Consider the following 22240-nt stretch of genomic DNA (forward strand, 5'->3'; position numbering starts at 1 on the left):
TTTAAAAGGTTCAAAGATTTTAACATTTATGTGGTCTTAGCACACTCAATTTTAACTTAAATTTCTTGATTAGTCATAATAGACATGCTTTCTATTATTACGATTTATAAAAAACTTTATTTTTATGTTCTTATATTTCGTACATCGTAATAATGCTGACATAATTTAACGATAGAAACAAAATTCGACCTTAACAAGTGCTCAAATGAAATCTTTAGTGAGAGAACAAGCTTGACTATACCTAATAATTTTCATCTTGTGATGATGAAAAAAGAGAAACAAGTTACAACTGAAAAACCAAAAGACTTAATAACTTCATTTTGATTCATTGAGATTTTTATATAATGATATACTTCTATATACACGGTCACACAGGCAAAGTTTGTCACTAAAGGGTGTGTTTGGTGAACCAGTCGAAATAATAAAAACTCACCCTTATTTGTTACCCCCCATCATAGTCTAGTATCTTTCAGTGAGTTGTGGGGCAAACAGAACCTCCATCATGTATGGCTTTTACTTTCTTCCAACATAAGATCCCAACTTAGACAAATCTGGGACCCAAAATGATAGCTCAGAAGATCCGGTTGCGAACATGAGACTTCCTGGTGCCCATTTTATCACCGGTGGTCCAGTATCAGCAGTTGCACTCCTCCAGCTACCAACCTATACAAGCAGGGTATAACTATAAACGTTGAAGTTCGGTTGGAATTACATATAGCATTGGAGAGATTTACATTTAACTGTCATTCAATAAGATTCTGATGCCAAACGCTATTTTAGGTGAGTTTGTATATAAGTGATTGATTTGACTGCAAATATTACATTTCAGTTTTTGTAATGAAAAAAAATATTTAAATTAAATTTTATATGTGATTTCAATATTTGGTGTTTTCTAGGAAATAAATCGAAGGAGAAAAAGATGACAAAGAGCAATTATTAGTTAATTAATTTAAGAGAGCTATCTTCCACTTAAATATTTGTTGCGGCTATCATAGCACATTCCATAAGGTTCTTAGCAAAAAAGGAAAGGAAAGAGAAAACTAAAAGTATGGCTGCACACGGATCGGATCAGATATAACATATAATTCTATCTGATCTGCACTGCACTCATCGGATCGGATAGGATATCAAGTAAATCCGCATAATTAAAAAAAAAAAAAGACTGTTTTAAGGCCCTGTTTGGCGTTTTCACAAAAAATGTCCAGAAAATCCATTTTTTCACCTGTTTAAACCTATTTACTCCTAAAATATTATCAATAAAAATTTTCTTGAATAGCAAAAAAAATAATAATAACACAAGATCTAAGTTTAATTATTCTAAGTTGAAGTACAACATAAAAAAAACAATATATCATAAACTATGCTATTTATATGAGACATGCGGATATGCGGATATCACTGCTGAATCCGCAATCCGATCCTACCATAGTGCAGATAGGATCCGATCCGATCTGATTGCTCTGCGGATCGGATAATATCCACAAATTTGGATCGGATGCGGATAATTACCGCGGATATGCTGATATTATCCGATCCATATGCAGCCCTAACTGAAAGAACATGCTTTATCATGTAAAGTTGAACATATATGACACAATTAAGCATATGATTTTAGATTAACTATCTGTACACTGGTTAAATCCTGTAGCTAATCTTTACCTCTTTACCACTTCGAACACTCCATGCATAAATGCTGCCATCCCCAGAACCTGTAAAGGTCCAGTAGAATGTAAATTTAGCATAATAACCATCATTCAGCATAAGCGGTAAGCAGAGAATAACTGGATCCCATACCAAGCTGAGAGGATTGAAAAAGTTGGTTGAAAATAAATGGCAGGATGCAAGACATTTTAAAATTATATTGCTTCTAAATTTTCTAGTCTCTTCAAAACACAATTTAAAGCAAGAAAGAAACAAGTAAATAAAACTTCAGAATTCCTTCAATCTGATTAAGGTTAGCAGAGCTTAAACCACTTTGTATTGATGCAAAAAGTGCTTACCTGATATTACAAACATTCCCTCTGGACTGAAAGAAGCTTCTAATGTGGAGTTGCACGAGACAGGTGTGACATTATACGTTGATAACTATATACATATGACAAGTCACACAGAAACCCTATCAAGGCATATATAAATAAAACATAAGTAGAAATGAACTGAGTTTAAGTAACAAAGATACTAACAAGTGTGCCACGAAATGAATCAAGAACATGAATATGCCCATCTGCAGTTGTTAAAAGCATAAGTCTCCCATCGTTACTAAATTTCACTGTATTTGCATCAGAAATATCTCCTCCAATAGAAAAGATCTCAAAGGGACCCTGTAGAGTATATCACAATTAATACTCCAAATTATAAAACCAATGTAAGAACCAAGTTTTATACGTATTCTTGTGCAAAATTTGCTTACCTTTTCATACTTGCGAGCATCAAACATTCTTATGTATCCTCCAAAGGCAATTGCAAAAACAAGCCCTTGATCATCATATGAAATAGCAGGCCTTCCTTGTACACGTAAAAGTCCCTATTTTGTTTATAAAGTAAGTAAGAATCCCCTAAAAGAGTTACATGTATTAGATACATGAAGATATACAGGATAACAAGCAAAGATGCAAATGCCATACCTGGCATTTCTCGGCCCTTTGATCCCATAGTAAAACAGTTCGATCAAGAGATCCAGAAATAAAGCACTCCTTCCGGGAGCACAAGCTAAGTGAGACAACCCTGGAAAAAGAACAAGTATGCATTTTGTTATATGGAAAAAATGGATAGTACATGAGCACTATATCATATAGTTTGAAATAGCAAACCTGTCATGATGACCTTTGAAATATCTCAAATACTTGTTATCATGCAATGATAGAAGCCGCAGAGATTCTGGTTCAACTAATCATATTAGTAATGGGTGCAAAAAAAATCAGTGGAAATTGACACAGGTATGGAACATACCATCCCACCCATTTCTAGACGAGTATATAACAGTGGTCGGATGAGACGTGAAACAAACCAAGTCAACCCCATACTTTTTGCTGTTAATTGTCTTCAAACATCTGGTAACAATTATGACATCTTAAAAACGGGAAGCATGTGGATGATACATCAAAATATGTAAAATAAACTAAAAGTAAATAACTAAATAACTTGACATGTTTAATAATTAATTGTGCATATTTACACAACAATCTACCCAACCATTTAGTTGCAAAGGATGTTAAATTTTCTAGTTGGGAAAACTAAATAACATTAAGAATGTTAAGAGTCCCAATCTAGCACTAGAAACTTGAAATTATTATGTGGAGAAAAGATTAACCTAAATCAATAGAAACAGAGGCATACGTTCCGGCAGTGACATCATAGAGACGAATGGATTCATCATTGCTAGCAGTGACTAGATAGCTGGTTGCCCTGTGAAAATCCATGGAACTAATTTTACAATTCTGCATAGATACACACAAATAGGTAAGCAATGAAAGCATAATAAGAGAGTTACGAAGACAAAGAACTGAATTTGACGGTTGCAGCCCTAATTTTATAACAAGAAAAGAAAGGAAGGGTAACATACATAGTCTTTGAAAGCCATTCCAACTTCCATGCTCTGAAGAATTTCCTCACTGAGCTCCAAAGACACCTTCTCTTCTCTGTTTTCCTGCTGTATCCCTGTGAATGTAAAACATTTTCAACAGTGAAGAGACGAGCAAGCAAAGTAGAAACAAAAGCTGTTACATTTGAAACCTACGAATTAAAACCACAGCATGTTCGACATACCGCCCATTTTTTTGGAGCGAAGAAACTTTGGGTTTCTGAGAAGGATTGGAAGGAACCTTTATCCAACCACGACAACTGGTGATGTCTTCGATTTGCCGGGAAAACGCAAACAAAATCACCGGACTCGGAGGCGGAGCTCAACGGATACCTTTGTTGGATCAAATTTCAGGGCCCAATTTGGATTGCAATATCGGCTTCTTCAAGTCCTAGTATTGGATCCTCAAAATTCGATGAGTTGTTCTTCAATCCCTGGTATTGTATTCCAATATCGACTTCTTCATGACAAAAAAAAACAAAGCAAGCCTGGTATCAAGGTTGCGAGAACCGGACCGGTCAATGAACCGGTCAAGTAACTGGTTTAATGGTTCAATGGTCCAACCGAGGTTCAACCGGGGTTGAACCGGTTAAGTTAAAATATAACATAAAATTATTAAAAATTCAAAGTGGCATATATTGCGAGATAAGGTGCAGAGCAATTAAAGCATTGTATGAATTAATATTGGTGGAAGCTTGGTTCTTTCATCTAAGTTTCTCAATCTTCATGTATATATAATACATTAGCAACTTCTAAGCTTGGTCTAACAATATCAGTTTCAGATATAACAGAAGATAATCATCCATTATAGGCTACCTAAATTTGAGGCCCAAAATTTTAGTATGGTGCAAGGAGACAAGGAGAAAAAGAAATCAGTATAGTTTTCAATTTGAACAAGAAGAAGCAATTCCACAGCACAGTAAGAAGTTCAGAATACATAAAAGCTGAACAATTAAATTAACTAAACAAAAAAACACAATATAAAAGCATGAATAACCTTTATAAATTAGGTTTCCATTCCTGAATTTTCCATTTTCATAAATTAGGTAATCTTTTTGTTCTTTACTTCTTAACTTCATTCTTTTTTCCTATGAGTAAACTATCTCCTTGGCTGAACTTCATCCAACCCTTATTTTAAAGCCATATAGTAAATCCAATGCAGAATTGTAGCAATATTTCTCTTTTGAATCAATGACAGCAAAATAACAAGAAAAACAGATTGGATTTATAACTCAATCTCAGTAGAATTAATTCAATATCAATCTCAGCATAATTAATAAATTAAACTTAAAAAAATAAATTTATAACTCAATCTCAGCAGAACTAATTCAACATCAACTCACTGAACTCAAATAAAACTTCAGAAATGAATATCTCAAAACTCAGCAGAATCATCAATAATATATCATATATATATCAGAACAAAATACAGAAGAAAACAATGTAATACAATTACAACAAATTGAACATTATTGAAGAGGATAAAGGGGAGGTTTTACGTTATCTGGATTGCCAGCAAAGGAGAGGAAAAGACAGCATAGAGCCAGCGAGACAGAGAAATTCAAATTGGGAATTTTGGTAACGTGAAACAGAGAAGCAACGACGGTGAGACACGGTGCGGAGCAGAGAGGCAGCGACGACAAGACTGGCGGGGAGACTAGAAGGGGCCACAGCCAAAAACGACGAGGAGGTGAGAAGCAGAAACAACGCACGGCAAGGAGGGGAGAAGCAGTGACGACCCACGGCGAGGAGCAGAGAAGCGGTGACGAACGACCCACGGCAAGGAGCAGCGAAGCAGCGACAGAGAGACAAAGAGCGCGAGAGAGAGAGAGAGAAGGGAGAGAAGGGTTCAGCGATGACAAACGATGCGGGGCTCTGGAGGCTGCGGTGGCTACGGGCTGGGTGACTGTGGGTGGCTGCGGTGGCTGTGGGTGGCTAGGGTTCTTCCTCTTCTTTCAATCTCAAGCTTTCTTCAGTTTGAGAGAGGAGACGCCGAGAGGGGTGAGAGTGGGAGGGGGAGGGGGAGGGGAGGGGGAGTGGGAGTGGGTTGGGGGTCTTGGGGGCATAGTTGTAAGAACCGAACCGGTAATCAAACCGGTTAGGCTACTGGTTTAATGGTTTATTGGTTCAACCGATAAATCACTGGTTAAACCGATAAAATTGGTCCCACATAAATAAAAAATATAAAATAGTAAAAAATTTGAAAAATTTAAAATACATATCATCAATAGTATCTTAATTTGACACAATAAAAATAATAATCTCTAAAATTAGTTGTACTACTACAATTGAATTAATGTTCTCGGACAATATTCAATCACTCCTGAATTCACCATCATGGCATGTTCATCCAACTTATAGCAGGTAATAATAATAATCCTATCCTTGTCATATAGTTTTAGTTCATATATATGATCACATTATTCAAATTAAAGTCTTAAAATCCTTTCAAAATCACATTATACTATTGATTCTTTTTTCTAATTTCAAAACTAACAATAAATTTCCCAACACTATGCAGCAACATTATTATTAAAGGCATCACCATCAACAAAAAAAATCAACAATCTGCCATTAACTAGTTCAACAATATAACAAGTTATAACTCAACAATATATACATGATCAACAATCTGCCATTAACCTATCAGTTATTCACTCCCTTCAACAAATTAAAATCTAGTTTGCAGACCAATCTGGATGAGACAGATTCTGGCACAGCAATGTTACATCAACAAAAACAACTATACCCACTACGAATCAGAAAAAAAAATAACAATCTGCCATTAACTAGTTCAACAATATAACAAGTATAACTCAACAATATATACATAATCAACAATCTGCCATTAACCTATCAGTTATTCACTCCCTTCATCAAATTAAAATCCAACTAAATAACTAAAAAAAACAGAGAACATATTTCACAGTTTGGAGACCAACCTGGATGAGCCAGATTCCGAAGACGGAGAGACAGCACCGCAGCAGCGACGGAGAGGTAGCACCGCAGCAGCGACGCAGGAGACGCGACGCCGATGACGAGAGACGCGGAGCCACGAACCCGACGTACTCGGACACACTGTGAAGCCGGCGAGACGAAGCAGAGGAAGAGAGTCTTTGAGACTGAGAGAGACTGCGAGGAAGAGAGTGTTGGTGTGATGAGGGGAGGAAGAGACTCGAGAAGTTGAGACTCGAGATTGTTGGTGTGATGAGGTGAGGAAGAGAGGCTTCCAGAGCTCCGGCCTCCAGGTCCAGGGGTCAGGAGAGGGGTACTGGGGATTGGGGTAGCCGTTTAGGCAGCGTTAGGGCTTTTTCTCTCTTTTCTTTTAAAGAAACAAAACGACAGCGTTTTCGGTAAGGAAAGAAAAAAAAAAAAAAGAGATTTCTGAACCGGCCGGGTTTCACAAAATCACCCGGTTTGCCGGTTTTAATCCAAAATCGGGCAGTTCAAACGGTTCTCTCCGGTTTTGTTCCTTATGCGGTCGATTTACTCAAGCGGACCGGCCAAAGGTTCACCGGTTTTCTGGTCAAACCGGCCAATTCGGTCCGGTTCTTACAACTATGCTTGGGGGACGGGTAGCCATTTAGGGTTTTTTTTTTAAATAAAGTATAAAATGGCGCCGTTTGGATGGAGTATTCAAACCAAAAACCCGCTAAAAAACCGGACGGTTCTGTCAGTTCACCGGTTAACCGCCGATTCGACCGATTTTTTCACCAGTTTTTTGCCAAGCGATTTCTGGCCTTACCCGGACCGGCTAGGTGACCAGTTCCCGATTAATCCGGTTGAACCGGCCGGTCCGGTTTGGTTTTCAAAACCATGCCTGGTATTGCTATTGTATTCCATGAGATTTATTTTTTTCTTTTTAAATAGATATTATTTATAGTTTTATTTTTTATTTAAATAAATAAAATAAATATTTTAATTATTGAAATAAATAATTATAAAATTTATTACCGAAATCCATTCCCCAATCTTATCTCGCTTGTAGTGTATCTCGTTTACACAATAAATGAAATATGGCTGAGCGGATGCTTATATATACATTTCATTGACAGCGAGGTTTCGGGCTCTAATTCGAACCTTTTGATCACTTTCTCCTCTCTTTTACCCTTTTCTGACCATATTATCGAGTAATACGAAGATGGCGTGCGCAGATGCACGTGATCGGAACATAAACAGGCTCAATGCGATATGACATTACACTGGAGCAGATGACTTTGCGGTTAGTTCTATTATCTTGAATTTTATGTAATCTCATACATGTATAACCATGGTCAGGTAGTTGCTAAGAACTTGAATACAATTTGTATGGTTAGGAATAGGACACGGGTAGAAATTAGTAATTCTAGGAATATGATTGGTATTTTATGTAATCCCATATATGTATAGCCATGGTTAGGGTACTTGCCAAGAACTAGAATACAATTTGTATCATTAGGGATAGGTCATTGATAGGGTTTTAGTAATTCTAGGATTGTGGTTGTCATTTTTTGGTAATTAAGTTGTTAACTATATAATTATTAATTTAGAGTTTAAATGCAAGAGTTGATATTTTTCAATTGTTGAGTCTAATTTATTGGTCACACGTGTCTTAATTTATTAATTTAGTTAGTAACTAGCCAACTATGATAATTAGATTATTAAGTTAAATAAAAGTTTGATAGTTAGATTATTAATTACTTTTGTTGAATGTTTTAATTTTACGTAACGCAATGAGAAAATGTGTATTAGTTAATACAATTTGTTATTCCCATCAACGTATACAAATTTTTTATTTTTAATTTTTATTAATTGTGAAATATTTTTTTCTGTCAAAGGCATCGCCTACTCTTGTCCCGGCGAGTTGCACACACGTTTCCTCCACCAGACGCCGTCATCTCGTATCTGAGGGAGGCTGGATTCGGTGACACGGTGCCTCTCAGGAATTTTGTATTCCACAACTCCCTGATTATGGCATTCGTGGAACGATGGCGTCCGGAGACCCACACGTTCCATCTGCTGTGGGGTGAGACCACAATCACACTGCAGGACGTGGCGTACGACCTTGAGCTACGCGCACACGGGAACCCAGTTGGGGGATGCTTCCGTGACTTCCTCAGGTAGTATGGCACCGAGACGTGGTAGTTGGTGGAATGGATGCTCGGTGCTAAGCCTCCGGTGGTTCCACAGTAGGGGGCTCAGAGGATGGAGTCGTTCTCGCTGAAGCTTGTATGGCTGAGGGGTTGTATCTGCCATATGCCACCGACCGACGACCCAAAGACACTCCGACAGTATGCAAGGTGTTATATCTTGTTACTGATCAGAGGCTACCTAATCACGGACAAGTCCAACAACTTGGTCCATCTGCATTGGCTGCCACTGCTATAGGACTTTGGACGGTGTCGTGCGTTGTCTTGGGACTCAGCGGTGCTTGCCACCATTCACTATGCCAAGCAGCACACCAAGGCACCACAGACAGTGCCGGCTGTACTCCGCTGCTGATGTCCTGGATATACCAACGATTTTTTAGTGGTGCCCACCTAACCGAGGAATTTTCATGTATCCTTTGGCTGTGAGGTAACACTTGTTTATGTGTTTCTTATGTTTTGAAATTGTAACTTGTTATGACATTGCGTAACATGAACTCCTGCTATTTTTGTAACTGGTGGCAGGTTGATAGGGTTGTCACAGCAGAGCAGAGACTAGCATAAGGCGAGAGTTTTACGATGGCGTCTAGCGATAGACCAGCTACGATTGGACGATGTTAGCACTATGATTAAAATGAAAAGTTTATTAATTTAGTCCCATATATAAACTTTGTTGTTTAAATAATATTGAATATTTACACGTTATAGGAAATAAATTTTGTTGATTCTCTGGTATTTTTTTTTTTTGTAATCCTAAATTGTAGTAGTTGTTGTTCAAATATTTATTTCTTCTATAACTGTTGTTTCTGTTTGTCTGGACGCCGTATGATGACCTTGCTCTCCAAGCTCTGTACCCTGTGTGATTTTTCGAGGAGGTAGAGTGGGGGACATGGATGTCAGTTGTCCCCCTCGTCTGCTTCAACCTCGTTGAGTTCCACCAGGTTGACCGGGTAAAGCGCCAGTTCAATGGAGAGCAGCTGGTGTCTGGCGCCTCGGTTTAAGCTATAAATGTCTTTGTTTAATTTGCAGACTAAGAATAAAACTAAAGGGTTGCTCCATATAAACAATTTCACCTCACTTGACATGTTACTAATCTCTTCCATTCCTCGTCAAATATTGGCATGAATTTTGGATGAGAAAACATACATCCAAGGATTGGAATGGTTTTGATCACCAATTTATGTTTTTCCCCTCTAGGATTAGTGGAACATGGTCTGATTTGGAACATTTTTAATTGCTCGGATTCTTGAATTTAGACACTTTTGCAACAACGCCAAATCTACACATATTCTATCTAATATGCTCACTTGGTTTTCCCTCCTCTATGTATATTTTCTCTAACAACAACGGTAGATCAAACTTTTTAATGAATTATGTTACGTGTACATCAAAATAAGTCTCTAGTATAAAATAAAATATAGATACATTGAAAATAAATTAAACCACACATGTATTTATATATAAATAGTTTATTTTAATGTACGAATAACATTTTTATTTTTATTTTTTTACCCATATCTCTTAATGCAGATCAAACTTCTACTCTTTTCTACCCATATTCCATATTTCATATACACAAAATACTTTCTCCTCCATTTTCCATTGCTTCTACTATTTTCCAATAAAAATATGATTGTCCTCACATATTTTTTACCATCTTCACACAAATGTTTGAAAATTTTTGTTTCCGCAAACCAATAAACCGTGGATTATATTTTGATTATTTTCGAATCATCTCCTTCACACTAACCATCTTTCCCTTCTCCCCAATTCTCTAGAGTTTCTAGAAATAATCATAACCTTATTCAAAGAGTTTCCAGTTTGAATAGCGATATTTTTTTTTTTCTCGATCTTGACCTCATTCTCACTCCAATTTATTCAATATTGTTTGCCTCATCAAGATCTCTTTCTAGGAATTTTATTCACTTACCACTTTGTTGCTGACTTTCTTTTTATTTTTTTTCTTTTGTTTTCTTTTTGGTTGTATTTGTTTACTTTCTCAAAACAAGGAAAACACAAAGACACATACACACAAACACAAATGTACATATATGTAGTCTGTCTTATTTTTAGAACATTAACAAAGAGACATAAACACATTTGTCATTTAAAATCAACATGTTATCCTTATTATTGTTGGTGATGAAGGTCACGAGGGTAAGAAATAAAATTTACAAAATTAGAATAAAATTATAATAAATTTTTGTGTCTCATATCTAATATATGTCTTCCAACTTTTTGACAAAAATAATAAATACATGTATTTTGTGTGTTGTTGTGTGTTAAAAACGCATCTTTCCATTTTATTTTATTTTTTTTCATCGTTAACAGAATCTACTACAACAGGATAGCATAAGTTAAGGGATTGGCAAACATCCAAAAATAGAGCTAAAGATGAAACCAAAACTAAATCTCAAAATTAATTAGGCCTAATAACAAATTATGCAGCAACACAAGTAGATATTACATTAACTCCTACTAATTTCTACATACTTAGTACTAAGTAGATATTAGATCAACGTAGGAATATTATGTCTTTCAAATAGACGTCTAAACTCCTTCCATAATATTTTCTTGCTCTCTCGATCATGCTCCTCATACACTACACAAGCTAGACTAGTTTAAAAAATTTGTCGATAAAAAATAGGGACAGTTTGTAATCTGAAAAATAAAAGTTTGATATTTAATAAAGAAAAAATTAACGTCCGTTATACTAAGCTTCTCAAATTTAACAATATAAAAATAATATTTTCACTAAAAACGAAATTCAGACAAATTTTCGCTTTTCACTCGTTGAGTAATTACAATTATTTGACGATTTATACTATTATTATCTCAATTAGTTCGGTTTTATTTTGTAGTAATAAACGGGGCCGAAACCCAGAGAAACAGAAACTAGCTGGAATATACAGGCCCGAATCGCCCGATATTATCTTCAGCAATAACCTATGATCCCTAGGGGTGTTCATAAAAAAACTAAAATGTGGTTAACCGGTTAAAAAATCATAACCACATTTTGGTTAACCAGTTTAATAAAACAATTTTAAAAACCATATCCATATTTTTTAGAATGGTTAACCAAAACCAAATTAAAAAAAAAACCGGTTTTTAACCGGTTAACCAAAACCAAAACCAAATTAAAATCAAAACCTAATTTCAAAACCAAATTACATACTCTTTCTCTCTCTCTCTCTCTCTCCCCCTTCCTCTCCCTTTCTGTCTCCCTCCCTCTCCCCTTCCTCTCTCTTTCTCTCTCTCTCTCTCTCTCTCTCTCTCTCCTCGTATCTCTCTTTTTCCCTACTCTCCCTCCTCTCTCTCTCTCTCTCATTTTCCTCTTTCTCCTCCTCTCCTTTTCTCTCTCCCCATCCTCTCTCCCTCTCTCTATTCTCTGTCCCCTTCTCTCTCTTCTTTTCCCCCTATTTCTCTCCCTTCTCCCTCTCTCTCCCCTTTCCTTCCCCTCTCTCTCTCTCTCCTTTCTCTTTCACTCATTTTTCTCTTTATCTCCTCTCTCCTTTCCCTTTTTCTCCCCCTTCTCTCTCTCTCTCTCTCTCCCCTTCCCTCTTTCTCTCTCTTCCTCTCTTTTTCTCTTTCTTCCTCTCTTTCTCTCTCTCTCCCCTCTTCCTCCTCTCTCTCTCCCTTCCCTCTCTCTTTCTCTCTCTCTCTCTCTCTCTCTCTCTCTCCACCTCATCTTTCTTTCTCTCTCCCTTGTCTCTTTATCCTTCTCTCCCTCCCTCTCTCTCCCCTTCCCTCTTTCTCTTTCTCCCTCTCTCTTTCTCTCCTTCTCTCTCTATCTCTCTCTCCTTCTCTCCGCTCTCTCAAATTATGTGACTTATTTTTAAAAATAAAGATGATTCTATTGGCAAATATTATTTTGAACAATTTTATTGAAGTTAAAAATTAAAAAAAATAGTAAAAAAATTATATTATAATTTGATTATTTTTTATTTATATTTGATTTTTTAATTATTATTTTTTGGTTAATTTTAATGAATTTTATTTTTCAAAAAAAAAAAAAGTCAAGCGGACTAGCCCGCCAACCCGCCAATCCGCCATAAAGCGGGGCGGGCTAGCATTTTAAACCCATTTTAGTTGGCGGGGCGGGCCTAAGCGGGGCGGGACGGATTGGGGCGGGCCGGCCCGCTTTGCCACCCCTATATATCACGTCCAAAGGAAAACAAACCTTGTATACAAAATTGATTAACTCTGATAGTAAAAGTATGGGCTACAAATTCACACAAAACTACATATAGAAATTCAACCTATATCCACTAACTTGCGCAAAAGACCCAGATTTTGCTTTTCTTTTAATCTAGAGAGCCCATATTTTCTGTCCGAAAAATCCCATGATTTATTTCATGCAGCCCTCACAATAATATTGTTGTTCTATACTAGGCCCAAGCCCATAAAACAATTAAACGACTTTTAACCCGATTAATATGTGACCTGGTCCAAACAAATTGAAATTAGAAGCGATATAGCAGAAATAATGGAAAACGTATGAAAAGTTGAAAACACTTAAACGGTTGACCACAAAATGGCATAACCTATACTCAATATTCATGAAGACCACGTAAAGGCACAAAGCCGTTACGAAGACAGCATATTCTATAAACAGAGGGTAAAGAGAACCTAGTTTTTGACAGAATCGGTTAGGAGTTTTTTATTCTGGTTTCTGTAATTAGTCTCAGTTTGAGAAGCCATATTCAATTCATGAGAGAAGAGAAATAGTAATATATTATTATTATATTAATATTAGAGCTATTTGAATAATATAATATTATTTGATCTGTTTAAGTGAAAAATAGGTGATCAGTTTAATCGGGTTTATAGTCTATCAGTGCAGGTTAACACCAGTACTCTGATGATTTTAGTAATGTTAATACTTTATCATATATGTTCTATTCTTATATTAAACATGTTGTTGGTGTCATTTATGCTAGTAGCTCAAAAAAGAATTTCTAGATGCATTTTTATATGTGTTTGGATACATCTAATTTTAGTAATTATACACCGGAGATATTTTAATATTATTTTAATTACCTCCCAAGCCAACCAATCACAGATCTCCCCTCACCCCCAAGACACTTCATCTGGTCATTTGATGCTTCCTTGGCCGAAATTGAAGAGAGAGAAAAGAGAGAAAACTTCATGAACACTTAATCTTTAAAACTTGATTTCTTCTCAATTAAAACTCAAATCAAAATTTTGTTTAGACCAAAATAATCCTCTCTTCTTTCTCTACATAACCATGCAACTTTTCATTGCTGAAAATCATGTGAGATAATGATTTATCCCCTCTTTGATTCGGTTTTCATGAAAACTATGTTAAACATGAGTTTTCTTGATGTGCTTCCTTAGGTCTCTTACTTAGCTTGACTTGTGAGTCAAGAATCTTTAATTTTCAGCATGTTTAAGGTGAGGAATTCCTTCCTAACATGTTAATTAAGGTTCGATCAGTTGAGATTTTATGGATTCAAAGTTGTTCTTAACGTGTTTTAGGAGGAAAAAGTGCTTAAAGAATACCTTATGAAGCAACCAAATCAAGGTAAGGTTTGGCGAAATTAATCTTGATTAATTGTGTTTGAGTTGTGTGATTATGATATAGTTTGGTTATGTTTGAAATTGATTGTTTAAATGAGTGATTTCTGTTGAAATTTTGGTAAAAATTTGATGAAATTTGATGATATTCAAGCTATAAATGCATCTTCAAGTGTCTGCTGGAATTTCGAACCCTAACCTTTAAATTAGGGTTGATTTTGTGTTGAAATCAAGTGGAAAATATGGGACTTTAGTGGTTGCTAATTTATTATGAATTATGGTAAAAATCGGTTACTGAAAAGATTGAAAAATAGGTGAAAATAGATAAAGAATCTAAAGAATTTACGAAGAACATGAAGACCCCTTTGAGTATGATGAAGAACAATAACACCTTTTTTATCTTAAAAAGTGCAAGGAATTAATTATTTTGGTGTTAAAGAGGTTAATTTGTAAATATTAAAAGTTTAGGGGGTTGAAGTAAAAATATTAAAAGTTACGGGGGGTAAAAAGTAAATTTACAAAATTAAAAGGTAAAAATAAGATAATTTTCAAAAATTAATAATAAAATAATAAATAAAATAAAATATTAAATAATATTATTTAATTAATAATAATATTTTATTAAAAGATTAAAATAATGGCGAAAAGGCGATTTTCCGTAAAAGTTTTAAAATGATAACTTTAAACTCAGAATCTCTTAATTACCTTCATAAAACACATAGAGAGTGGTAATAAAATATTAGTAAAGCAAAGATAAAAGAAAGATAAAAAATTAAAGAAATGATAAAAATTGAAGAAAAAGTCGGTAAAGTTTTAATGACAGAAACAAATGGTGATTAGTGAGCAAACTAAGAGCAACATAGTTAGTATTTGAGTTGCGCCTAGAGTTAGGTAACATATGAAAATTCATACTAGTTCAGGATAGACTTAATGAACCTATGCTTGGGACAGGCTGACTATTCATACCGAAATGGACATAAGCTATATATACAAACGTTAAGAAGATAACAAGTGTAGAATATAAGTGAAGAGATATTGAACGAGAGTGTGAGATTGGTGTTTAACTGATAACTAAGAAATGGATTAAGAAGGATGTACATAAGAATGGATTGTTGGATTGGGTCTTTGGGCCGAACACTAGAACGGAGATGCTTGTAAACTGTGTGTCACTTTTCCGCTAGTCCTAGAGATCCTGTAGGCCAAAGTTCACCTGCAGAGAGTTGTTATTCCTGTAGGCTGAAGTTCACCCACAGTGGATATCAGTTGTGTATCTCAGGGTGTTGCTCCTATAGGCCGAAGTTCACCTACAGAGAGTTGCAATTTCTGTAAGCCAAAGTTCACTTACCAGGGGCGCCATTTCTGTAGGTCAAATTTCACCTACAGAAAGTTGTTGTGTTGTGTTTAGACTATTCCTGTAAGCCAAAATTCACTTACAGGGGTCCCATTTCTATAGTCCGAAGTTCACCTACAGAGATAAAGCCATATCTGGCTAAGAATGCTGGGTTGCGTTGGGAGCGGGTCAAAATCGACAGATGAGCTCATTAGCTGCACTAGGGCCAGACAAGCATCATTCCTATGTGTGCATCATTCTTTGTGTTGTACTCTATGTCTTGTATTTTTCTGTTTGTACTCTGCTATCTGTTTTCTCTATTTTTCTACTTTCTTTGTTTGTAAGTTGATTCTCTATTTTTTCTGTTTATCTATTTTCAATGTTATTCTCCTGTTTACTATAAATTCTAAATTGTCTGAAAAAGCACGATGGAGCCGATTAACATGACTAATTAGCCTGACTCTACTAAGAACTCCCAACTTCTTACCCCTTCTCTCCCCCCTTCAGATGGAAGCAGGAGTATCCTTTCGTAGTCTGCTGATAATCGTTCTCCAAAGAGGATTCCGCTCTAGGTAATCTTTTTGAGTCTAGGGTGAACTCCGTTATCTATTTATATGTATATCTTGTGAGACCAGCTGACATCTACACCATATTTATCTATGAACTTTAGCCTAAGTCCTTCGTACGATGTTGTTGTTTTATGGCCCCTCAATAAAGCACCAATGAGATGCTCTTTGACAATGTATGATCGTGCAAAGGAGTAGTAGAGGATTTTCCACCTTTTGATGACTTTTCCACCTGACTCGAGATTTCAAGACCTAGACGTACTTACACTCGCTTTGTAGATTAGAGGGATTAAGTGAGTATAGAGTCTAGGCTAGTCTGGGTACCAGCTTAGGGACTTCTTGAACAGGTCAGGGCCTAGAATGTTTTATGTATACATAAGTATATAGTTATTATCTAGCTATTCCTAGGGGTGTTCTAACTAAGATCTATACTATGATAAAGGCTAGATAACTGAATGTTGTTAATTGCTTGAAATGTATATAAATGTGGTTGTTTATAACTGTTGTATCTGTTATTATTTGTGAATTGATTATGAATAATTCCGTTTATTAATCCAAACGTTTTTCAAAAAAAATAACTACGCTTTTAACAACGAATCAGGCTTATATAATAAATAATAGATAATAATTAGGAAGACAAGTTGGTAGCACTCAATTTCCGGTATGATCTAGACATACTGAAAATTAGGTCGTTATACAAAGACACTTCAATACTTAAGTTAGAATGAGTTTTAGATGATGGAGATGATATTCGGAGTGAATAACGTAACTGATAAATATTAACATTTTTGTATTTATATAGTCAATTCGCTATAGGTAGTTTTTGATATTTGTGGAACCATTTGGGATTTGTTTTCCTGATTTTGTGGTAAATGCTCTTGATCTACTTGGATTGATCCGTTAGAAGAGGGAATCACATCCCTTTGGTATAACACGTACTTATTTTATGTCTTCTAGATTCTGTGTTATAGGTGTGACTGGTCCAAGCTTTGGGTAATGGATCACAACCCCTAAACTTGACCTGTGATAATCTTCGGATGTAGACATGTTGAATTTTTTACTTATAACTCGGAATTGAGGTTGTGGTAGCCCCCAAGCTCAACTTGTTTCCATCGTACATATGTGTTTTGATTTGTTTACTTGGGAACTTAAATTTGAAATGATATGTCTAAAATAAATGAACAAATAAATAAATAATTGGAGTCTGTAGATAGAGAAGCCGATGAGATGTGGGTAACAAATGCAGTTACAATTACCAATGTCATAATAATTGGTTAAGTATTGTGGGTCACGATAAACGGTCCTGATTTGTGTGAAGGTGAAAATGTTACTTGTAAGTCGTTAATTTCTTTATTTGGGGTGGTAAAAGTAAGGGTTTTGTATTGTGTATCTTTTATTTTCAAATTTTTTGGAGTTTACTGAGGTTCCTAAAGATGAGTAAAAAAGGTTTGTAGTTTTATTTATGCTGTTTTCTTTGTGGCTGTTTGCGTTTTTGTAAATAGTCTATAGCTTTTGTTTCATTTTGAGAGTATGGGGAAAGATATGAAAAAAGGAAAAATGAAGAAAAAAAATGAAGAAAAAAGCGAAGGAAAAGAGGGAAGAAAGTGATAAGAAAGAAGAATCGGAGATCATAGAAGTTGAGGTAGTTATAGATAATGATAATTCATATGCTTGAGTTCCTCATGTATCACTGTTTTGTAATGAGGAGAGTATTCAACAGCTTGGGGTTCAGGTTGGGTAAGGGAGGGACAAAGTGTGAGGGTAAAATTTTTGTCTTGTGGGTTATCTAGTGAATATTTTAATATATATATACTTGTGTATTTGTAGAGTTAGGAATCAAATTCCCATTTACTTCTTTCAAGTGTGATATCCTGACTCAATTGAGGTGTGCACCATCTCGGTTGCACTCAAATTCTTGGACTTTTATTAGAAGGTTTGAAATTTTGATGGAGTTTCTTGAACCAAAACCTTCGTTTGAAATTTTCTTCGCATTATTTCAAGCGAAAGGTGTGAGAAAAGGTTTTTTCGCGTTGTTTCATCTCAGTTGTTACTGTATATGTTGATAAAGTATTTTTTATTTACCAATTATATATAGATACAAATATACAATGATATAAGAATATTTATTTATTTATTTATTTGTTATTTTAAAGACTTAAATTTTATATAACAATATTGGTCTTTTGTTAAATCACCATTCACCTTTTTAGTACTGCTCTATATATATACACTCTAATGTTCGTTATTTATTTAAATTACCATTAATATTATGCATTTAATTTGTTGTTATGATCTAGATATATAAACTATAATATTTATTTATTTATTTGTTGTTGTTGTTAGACTGTTATAGTACTATTACTTCTTCTTCTTCTTTTTTATATATTGGTTTGATTTATTGTTACTATTATTACTATTATTAATATTATTAAAGGTAAATTATTATTATTATTATTATTATTATTATTATTATTATTATTGGTTTGATTTATTGTTACTATTATTAATATTATTAAAGGTAAATTACTGAAGGCTCACAATTTCATTATTCAAAATGCAGTACACACGCTTTCTTCCCTAATCCTTTTATTCAAAACCAAAGACTCAGTCGCCGTTGAACACTATGAGCGGTTGCTGTCGGAAGTTGTCTTCTCCTCATTATCACTAATCATCGTGCTCGGAGCTATTGCGTCGCAGGCTCCATCGTCGTCGTTAAGCAAGTTTTCATCCAAGTCGTCGTCGGGCCCGAAATTGACGACTTTCTCTCGTCGTCAAGCCTCTGTCCGAGTCCATATCCTTCTTCTTTCGCCCTCACTTTCCGTCCTTCCTCACTGTTGGTAAGTACTACTGGTTCAATTTTTAAAGTAATGGCTTATATGATATGAAGTGATTCTGTTCTTCAATTTTTGTTAATTTAATTTGTTGATTTTTTTAAAATACTTTATGTTTTATTTTCATAGACTATACATTATATTTTAGGTCGTAAAAAAGCAAAAGATTATATTAGAAGCCAACACTAGATAGGTATGGATTTAGGAGGAAATAAAGTATTAGTATAAATATCCACCATATTTCCATTATCATCCTTAGTAATATGCTAAAACTCCCTCATGACTCACCTAATTTTCCGTGAAGTTTTATTTTTTTTCTCTCTCTTCTTTCTCAATATAATCTCTAGTTAATTTTAAATGCGTTTGTCAATTTGATATTGTGGACCTGTCATTAAAAGTCATGTACAACTATAATCTAAGGATAGAGTGAACAGAGTTATATATGTATCTTTATTTTTAAATTTTTCTATAAATATGAATATCTTAGTATTTTTATAATTTTAATTCGAAAAAAAATAAATTTTACAGTAAAAAATTTTAAAAGTTAATTTTCATATAGAGAAAATTTTAATGTCTTTTAAGTATATAAGGTAGAGAAGTGATAGATTTATTTATCTGATTAAAGTGTGCAAGAATATGAAAACTAAAACCAGACTAATTAAATATCCTCTGTTTGTGCTAGTTTCTTTATGTTTATGCTGATTTTTCCATATCAATCTTGTTAAAATATTATTATACACTTAATTGCTTTCCTATATTTTTCATTTTATGATGTGCGTTTTTTATACTAGGAATTTAAGATGTTCAGAAAAGTTCGTTACACAAAAAAGTTAATATTGGAAACACCATGTCGGCAGCCTCCAACGGAAGCTCCTGCATCTTTATCCTCCACTGATCATGACTGGCTCATTCCCCTGCCCAGTGATGGTGGTATCCCTGTAGTTAGGGGTGGAAAATGGGGCTAAACCCACCAGGCGGGCCCACAAAACCCGTCAAAAAAGGCAGACCGAACTGAAAAATTGAAACCGCCACACTTCGAAAGCAAGCCTAACTCGCACCGCTTAAACCGCAGGATTTGGCGAGGCTGGCCTCTCCGGCGGGTTCAGCGCTTTTTTTTTTTGCTAGGGACATTTTTTGAAGATGTTCTAATTTAGTATTTTAGATTATATTTTATATTTGATTGATTATGTTCTAAACTTGTAGATGTTTAATTATATGTTTTGGATAATGTTTATTTTTCTTTGGACAATATTGATTTTATTATTTTGTTTAAAAAAATTGGTTTATGATTATGTTTATTACATATTTATAATTTTAAAGACTTTAATGTTTGTGAATTTAGAAAATATATTTTTTTAAATCTTTAGAAATTATAAATTTATTAAAATAGTTATGAAATTATATATATTGTTTAATATTTAATAGTAAAAAAAAAAAGAGATTTGGTGGGTTTAGCCCACTAATCTGCCATTAGGTGGGGCGGGGTGAGGTTTCAAGAAAGCCTCATTAGGCGGGGCTGGGCTTTTGCGGCGCGGGCCGGGCTTCCTTGTTTGCCGCCCCTACCCGTAGCGGCATCTTTTCGCCCATTCTGTCTGCCTCGGAGGGAACCAAGACTCGATATACAAACCTGTGCCAATGATGTACATGCACCGGAGCCATTCAATAAATACTTGGATCCAGAGAGGAACGAGATAAATTCATTTGAGCAATACATTGATAACATGTTTGCTGCTTCTGATGCTGAAAGGCGCAAAGGACGCAAGACTACCGAGTTCTGGAATGTTGATGTCTTCGATAACAAATCTTAAACCTTAGTATATAAAAAATGATTAGACTTCATTTCATGTTATCATGTAGTTTCTCATGTAATTCAATTTCTTATATAAATATCTTTAGAGAAATGATTTATTATCCTAAATCATCCTTCTAATTATCTTCTTAATTTTTATTGGGTACAAATTTTTTGTTTAGTATTTTGTTTCTTGAATACCAACTAAATCATGGTCATAATTTGAATGACTAGAACATACACTTACTTTATTTTTAACCTTTTTAAGATATTAAACATGTTTTAGTAAGATTCTGATGGTATAATCAAACAAGCAAAATTAAGTGTAAGGAAAGCTATGGAGTGGCCTTTTAATGGTAGAAAGATCGTATTGAGGTTCAACACGGAGCTGCAACCAATCGAAGATGGTGTTGGTTTATTGAGTGGCGTTCTTGGAACGCTAGGTGCTGATTACAACAAATTTTCTATCTGTGAGAAAAATTGGAAAAAGGTGACGGGCGAAGACATAGTGTATAATGATTGTATAAAGGTAATAATTTTTTAGATTTTTTTAAATTAAATCAATTCTTTCGTTATGCAATTACTAACAACTTGAGCTTATCGTTGCAGGAAATGTTCCACTTTGATGAAGATAGAGGTGGAAGAATCAAGAAAATAATTTTGCAAAGTATGGGAAAGTCCTCAAAATAATTTTGCATTGAAGATGGTTCCTTAATTATTATAATGACCCTAACACAAAGGTAACCTATTTTGAATTCATTAAGAAATGTTACTATTTTATGGTACACTGCTATGGACAAGTTCCCTCACTAATCAATCTTACTTTTGATGGTATAATAGGAGAAGTGTAGGAAAAACACTTTGAATCGATCGAAGCAAGTTTACACTCACACTGGCAGTTCTAAAAGTTTGGTGAGGTGAAGGGAAGAAGATGTAATTTAAGTTTGAATTTATTTTTTACCTATATTTTGTACTGCATCTTCTTCCGTAGAATACCTTAATACGGTTATGGTATAAACTGTATTGTTACAATCAGAACTATAAGGGAGGAGAGTTGGTAGAGGAGAATTATGGATCAAAGTGCACAAACGACGTAATGGCTCCTATAAACATCCCGAAGCTCAGAGGATTGGTGTAAGTATTACGTTTTAATCCTTTATGTTCTTTCTTGTTGGATTCAATTAAGGTTTAATTACTCTGTTGGTCCCTATAATCTCGTGAAATTTTCAATTATGTCCCTATACTTTTTTTCTTTTTAATTGGGTCCTTGTACCAATTTTTTTTCAATTAAGTCCCTCTTAGTAATAATTGGCTTAATTTTATAGGGACCCAACTAAAAAAAAAAAAGAATTGGTACAGGGACCTAAATAAAAGGAAAAAAAAAGTATAGGGACCCAATTAAAAAAAATTTGGTGCAATGACTCAATTAAAACGAAAAAAAGTATAGGGACCTAATTGAAAATTTCACGAAATTATAGGG

General features: G+C 34.7%; 1 protein-coding gene and 1 long non-coding RNA gene across 5 annotated transcripts; one reads left to right on the forward strand and one right to left on the reverse strand.

Annotated features, from left to right (window-relative positions):
• Window positions 1-283: 283 nt before the first annotated feature.
• On the reverse strand, window positions 284-6880 carry LOC112783572 (protein ANTHESIS POMOTING FACTOR 1). 4 transcript variants are annotated; one of them, XM_025826569.3, is made up of 12 exons: window positions 6523-6880; window positions 3766-4040; window positions 3563-3657; window positions 3337-3437; window positions 2950-3050; window positions 2811-2877; window positions 2625-2724; window positions 2411-2524; window positions 2184-2321; window positions 2001-2085; window positions 1660-1709; window positions 284-663 (listed from the first exon to the last, which is right to left on the reverse strand). In XM_025826569.3, exons 2-12 carry the CDS (start codon window positions 3770-3772, stop codon window positions 514-516), a joined length of 1008 nt encoding a protein of 335 aa, XP_025682354.1. In that variant the 5' UTR covers window positions 3773-4040; window positions 6523-6880; the 3' UTR covers window positions 284-513. The 4 variants fall into 4 exon arrangements, with proteins under 4 accessions (XP_025682354.1, XP_025682357.1, XP_025682355.1 ...); XM_025826572.3 differs by having other exon boundaries at window positions 3766-4014; window positions 6523-6877; XM_025826570.3 differs by having other exon boundaries at window positions 3766-4037; window positions 6523-6877.
• An 11095-nt stretch (window positions 6881-17975) lies between these two features.
• LOC112786815 (uncharacterized) lies at window positions 17976-20913 on the forward strand. Its single transcript, XR_003194338.3, has 2 exons — window positions 17976-18977; window positions 19763-20913. It is a non-coding gene; the product is annotated as an uncharacterized lncRNA (long non-coding RNA).
• The last annotated feature ends 1327 nt before the right edge of the window (window positions 20914-22240 follow it).

The sequence above is a fragment of the Arachis hypogaea genome, chromosome 20, assembly GCF_003086295.3.
Source record: "Arachis hypogaea cultivar Tifrunner chromosome 20, arahy.Tifrunner.gnm2.J5K5, whole genome shotgun sequence".
Classification (NCBI taxonomy): Eukaryota; Viridiplantae; Streptophyta; class Magnoliopsida; order Fabales; family Fabaceae; genus Arachis; species Arachis hypogaea.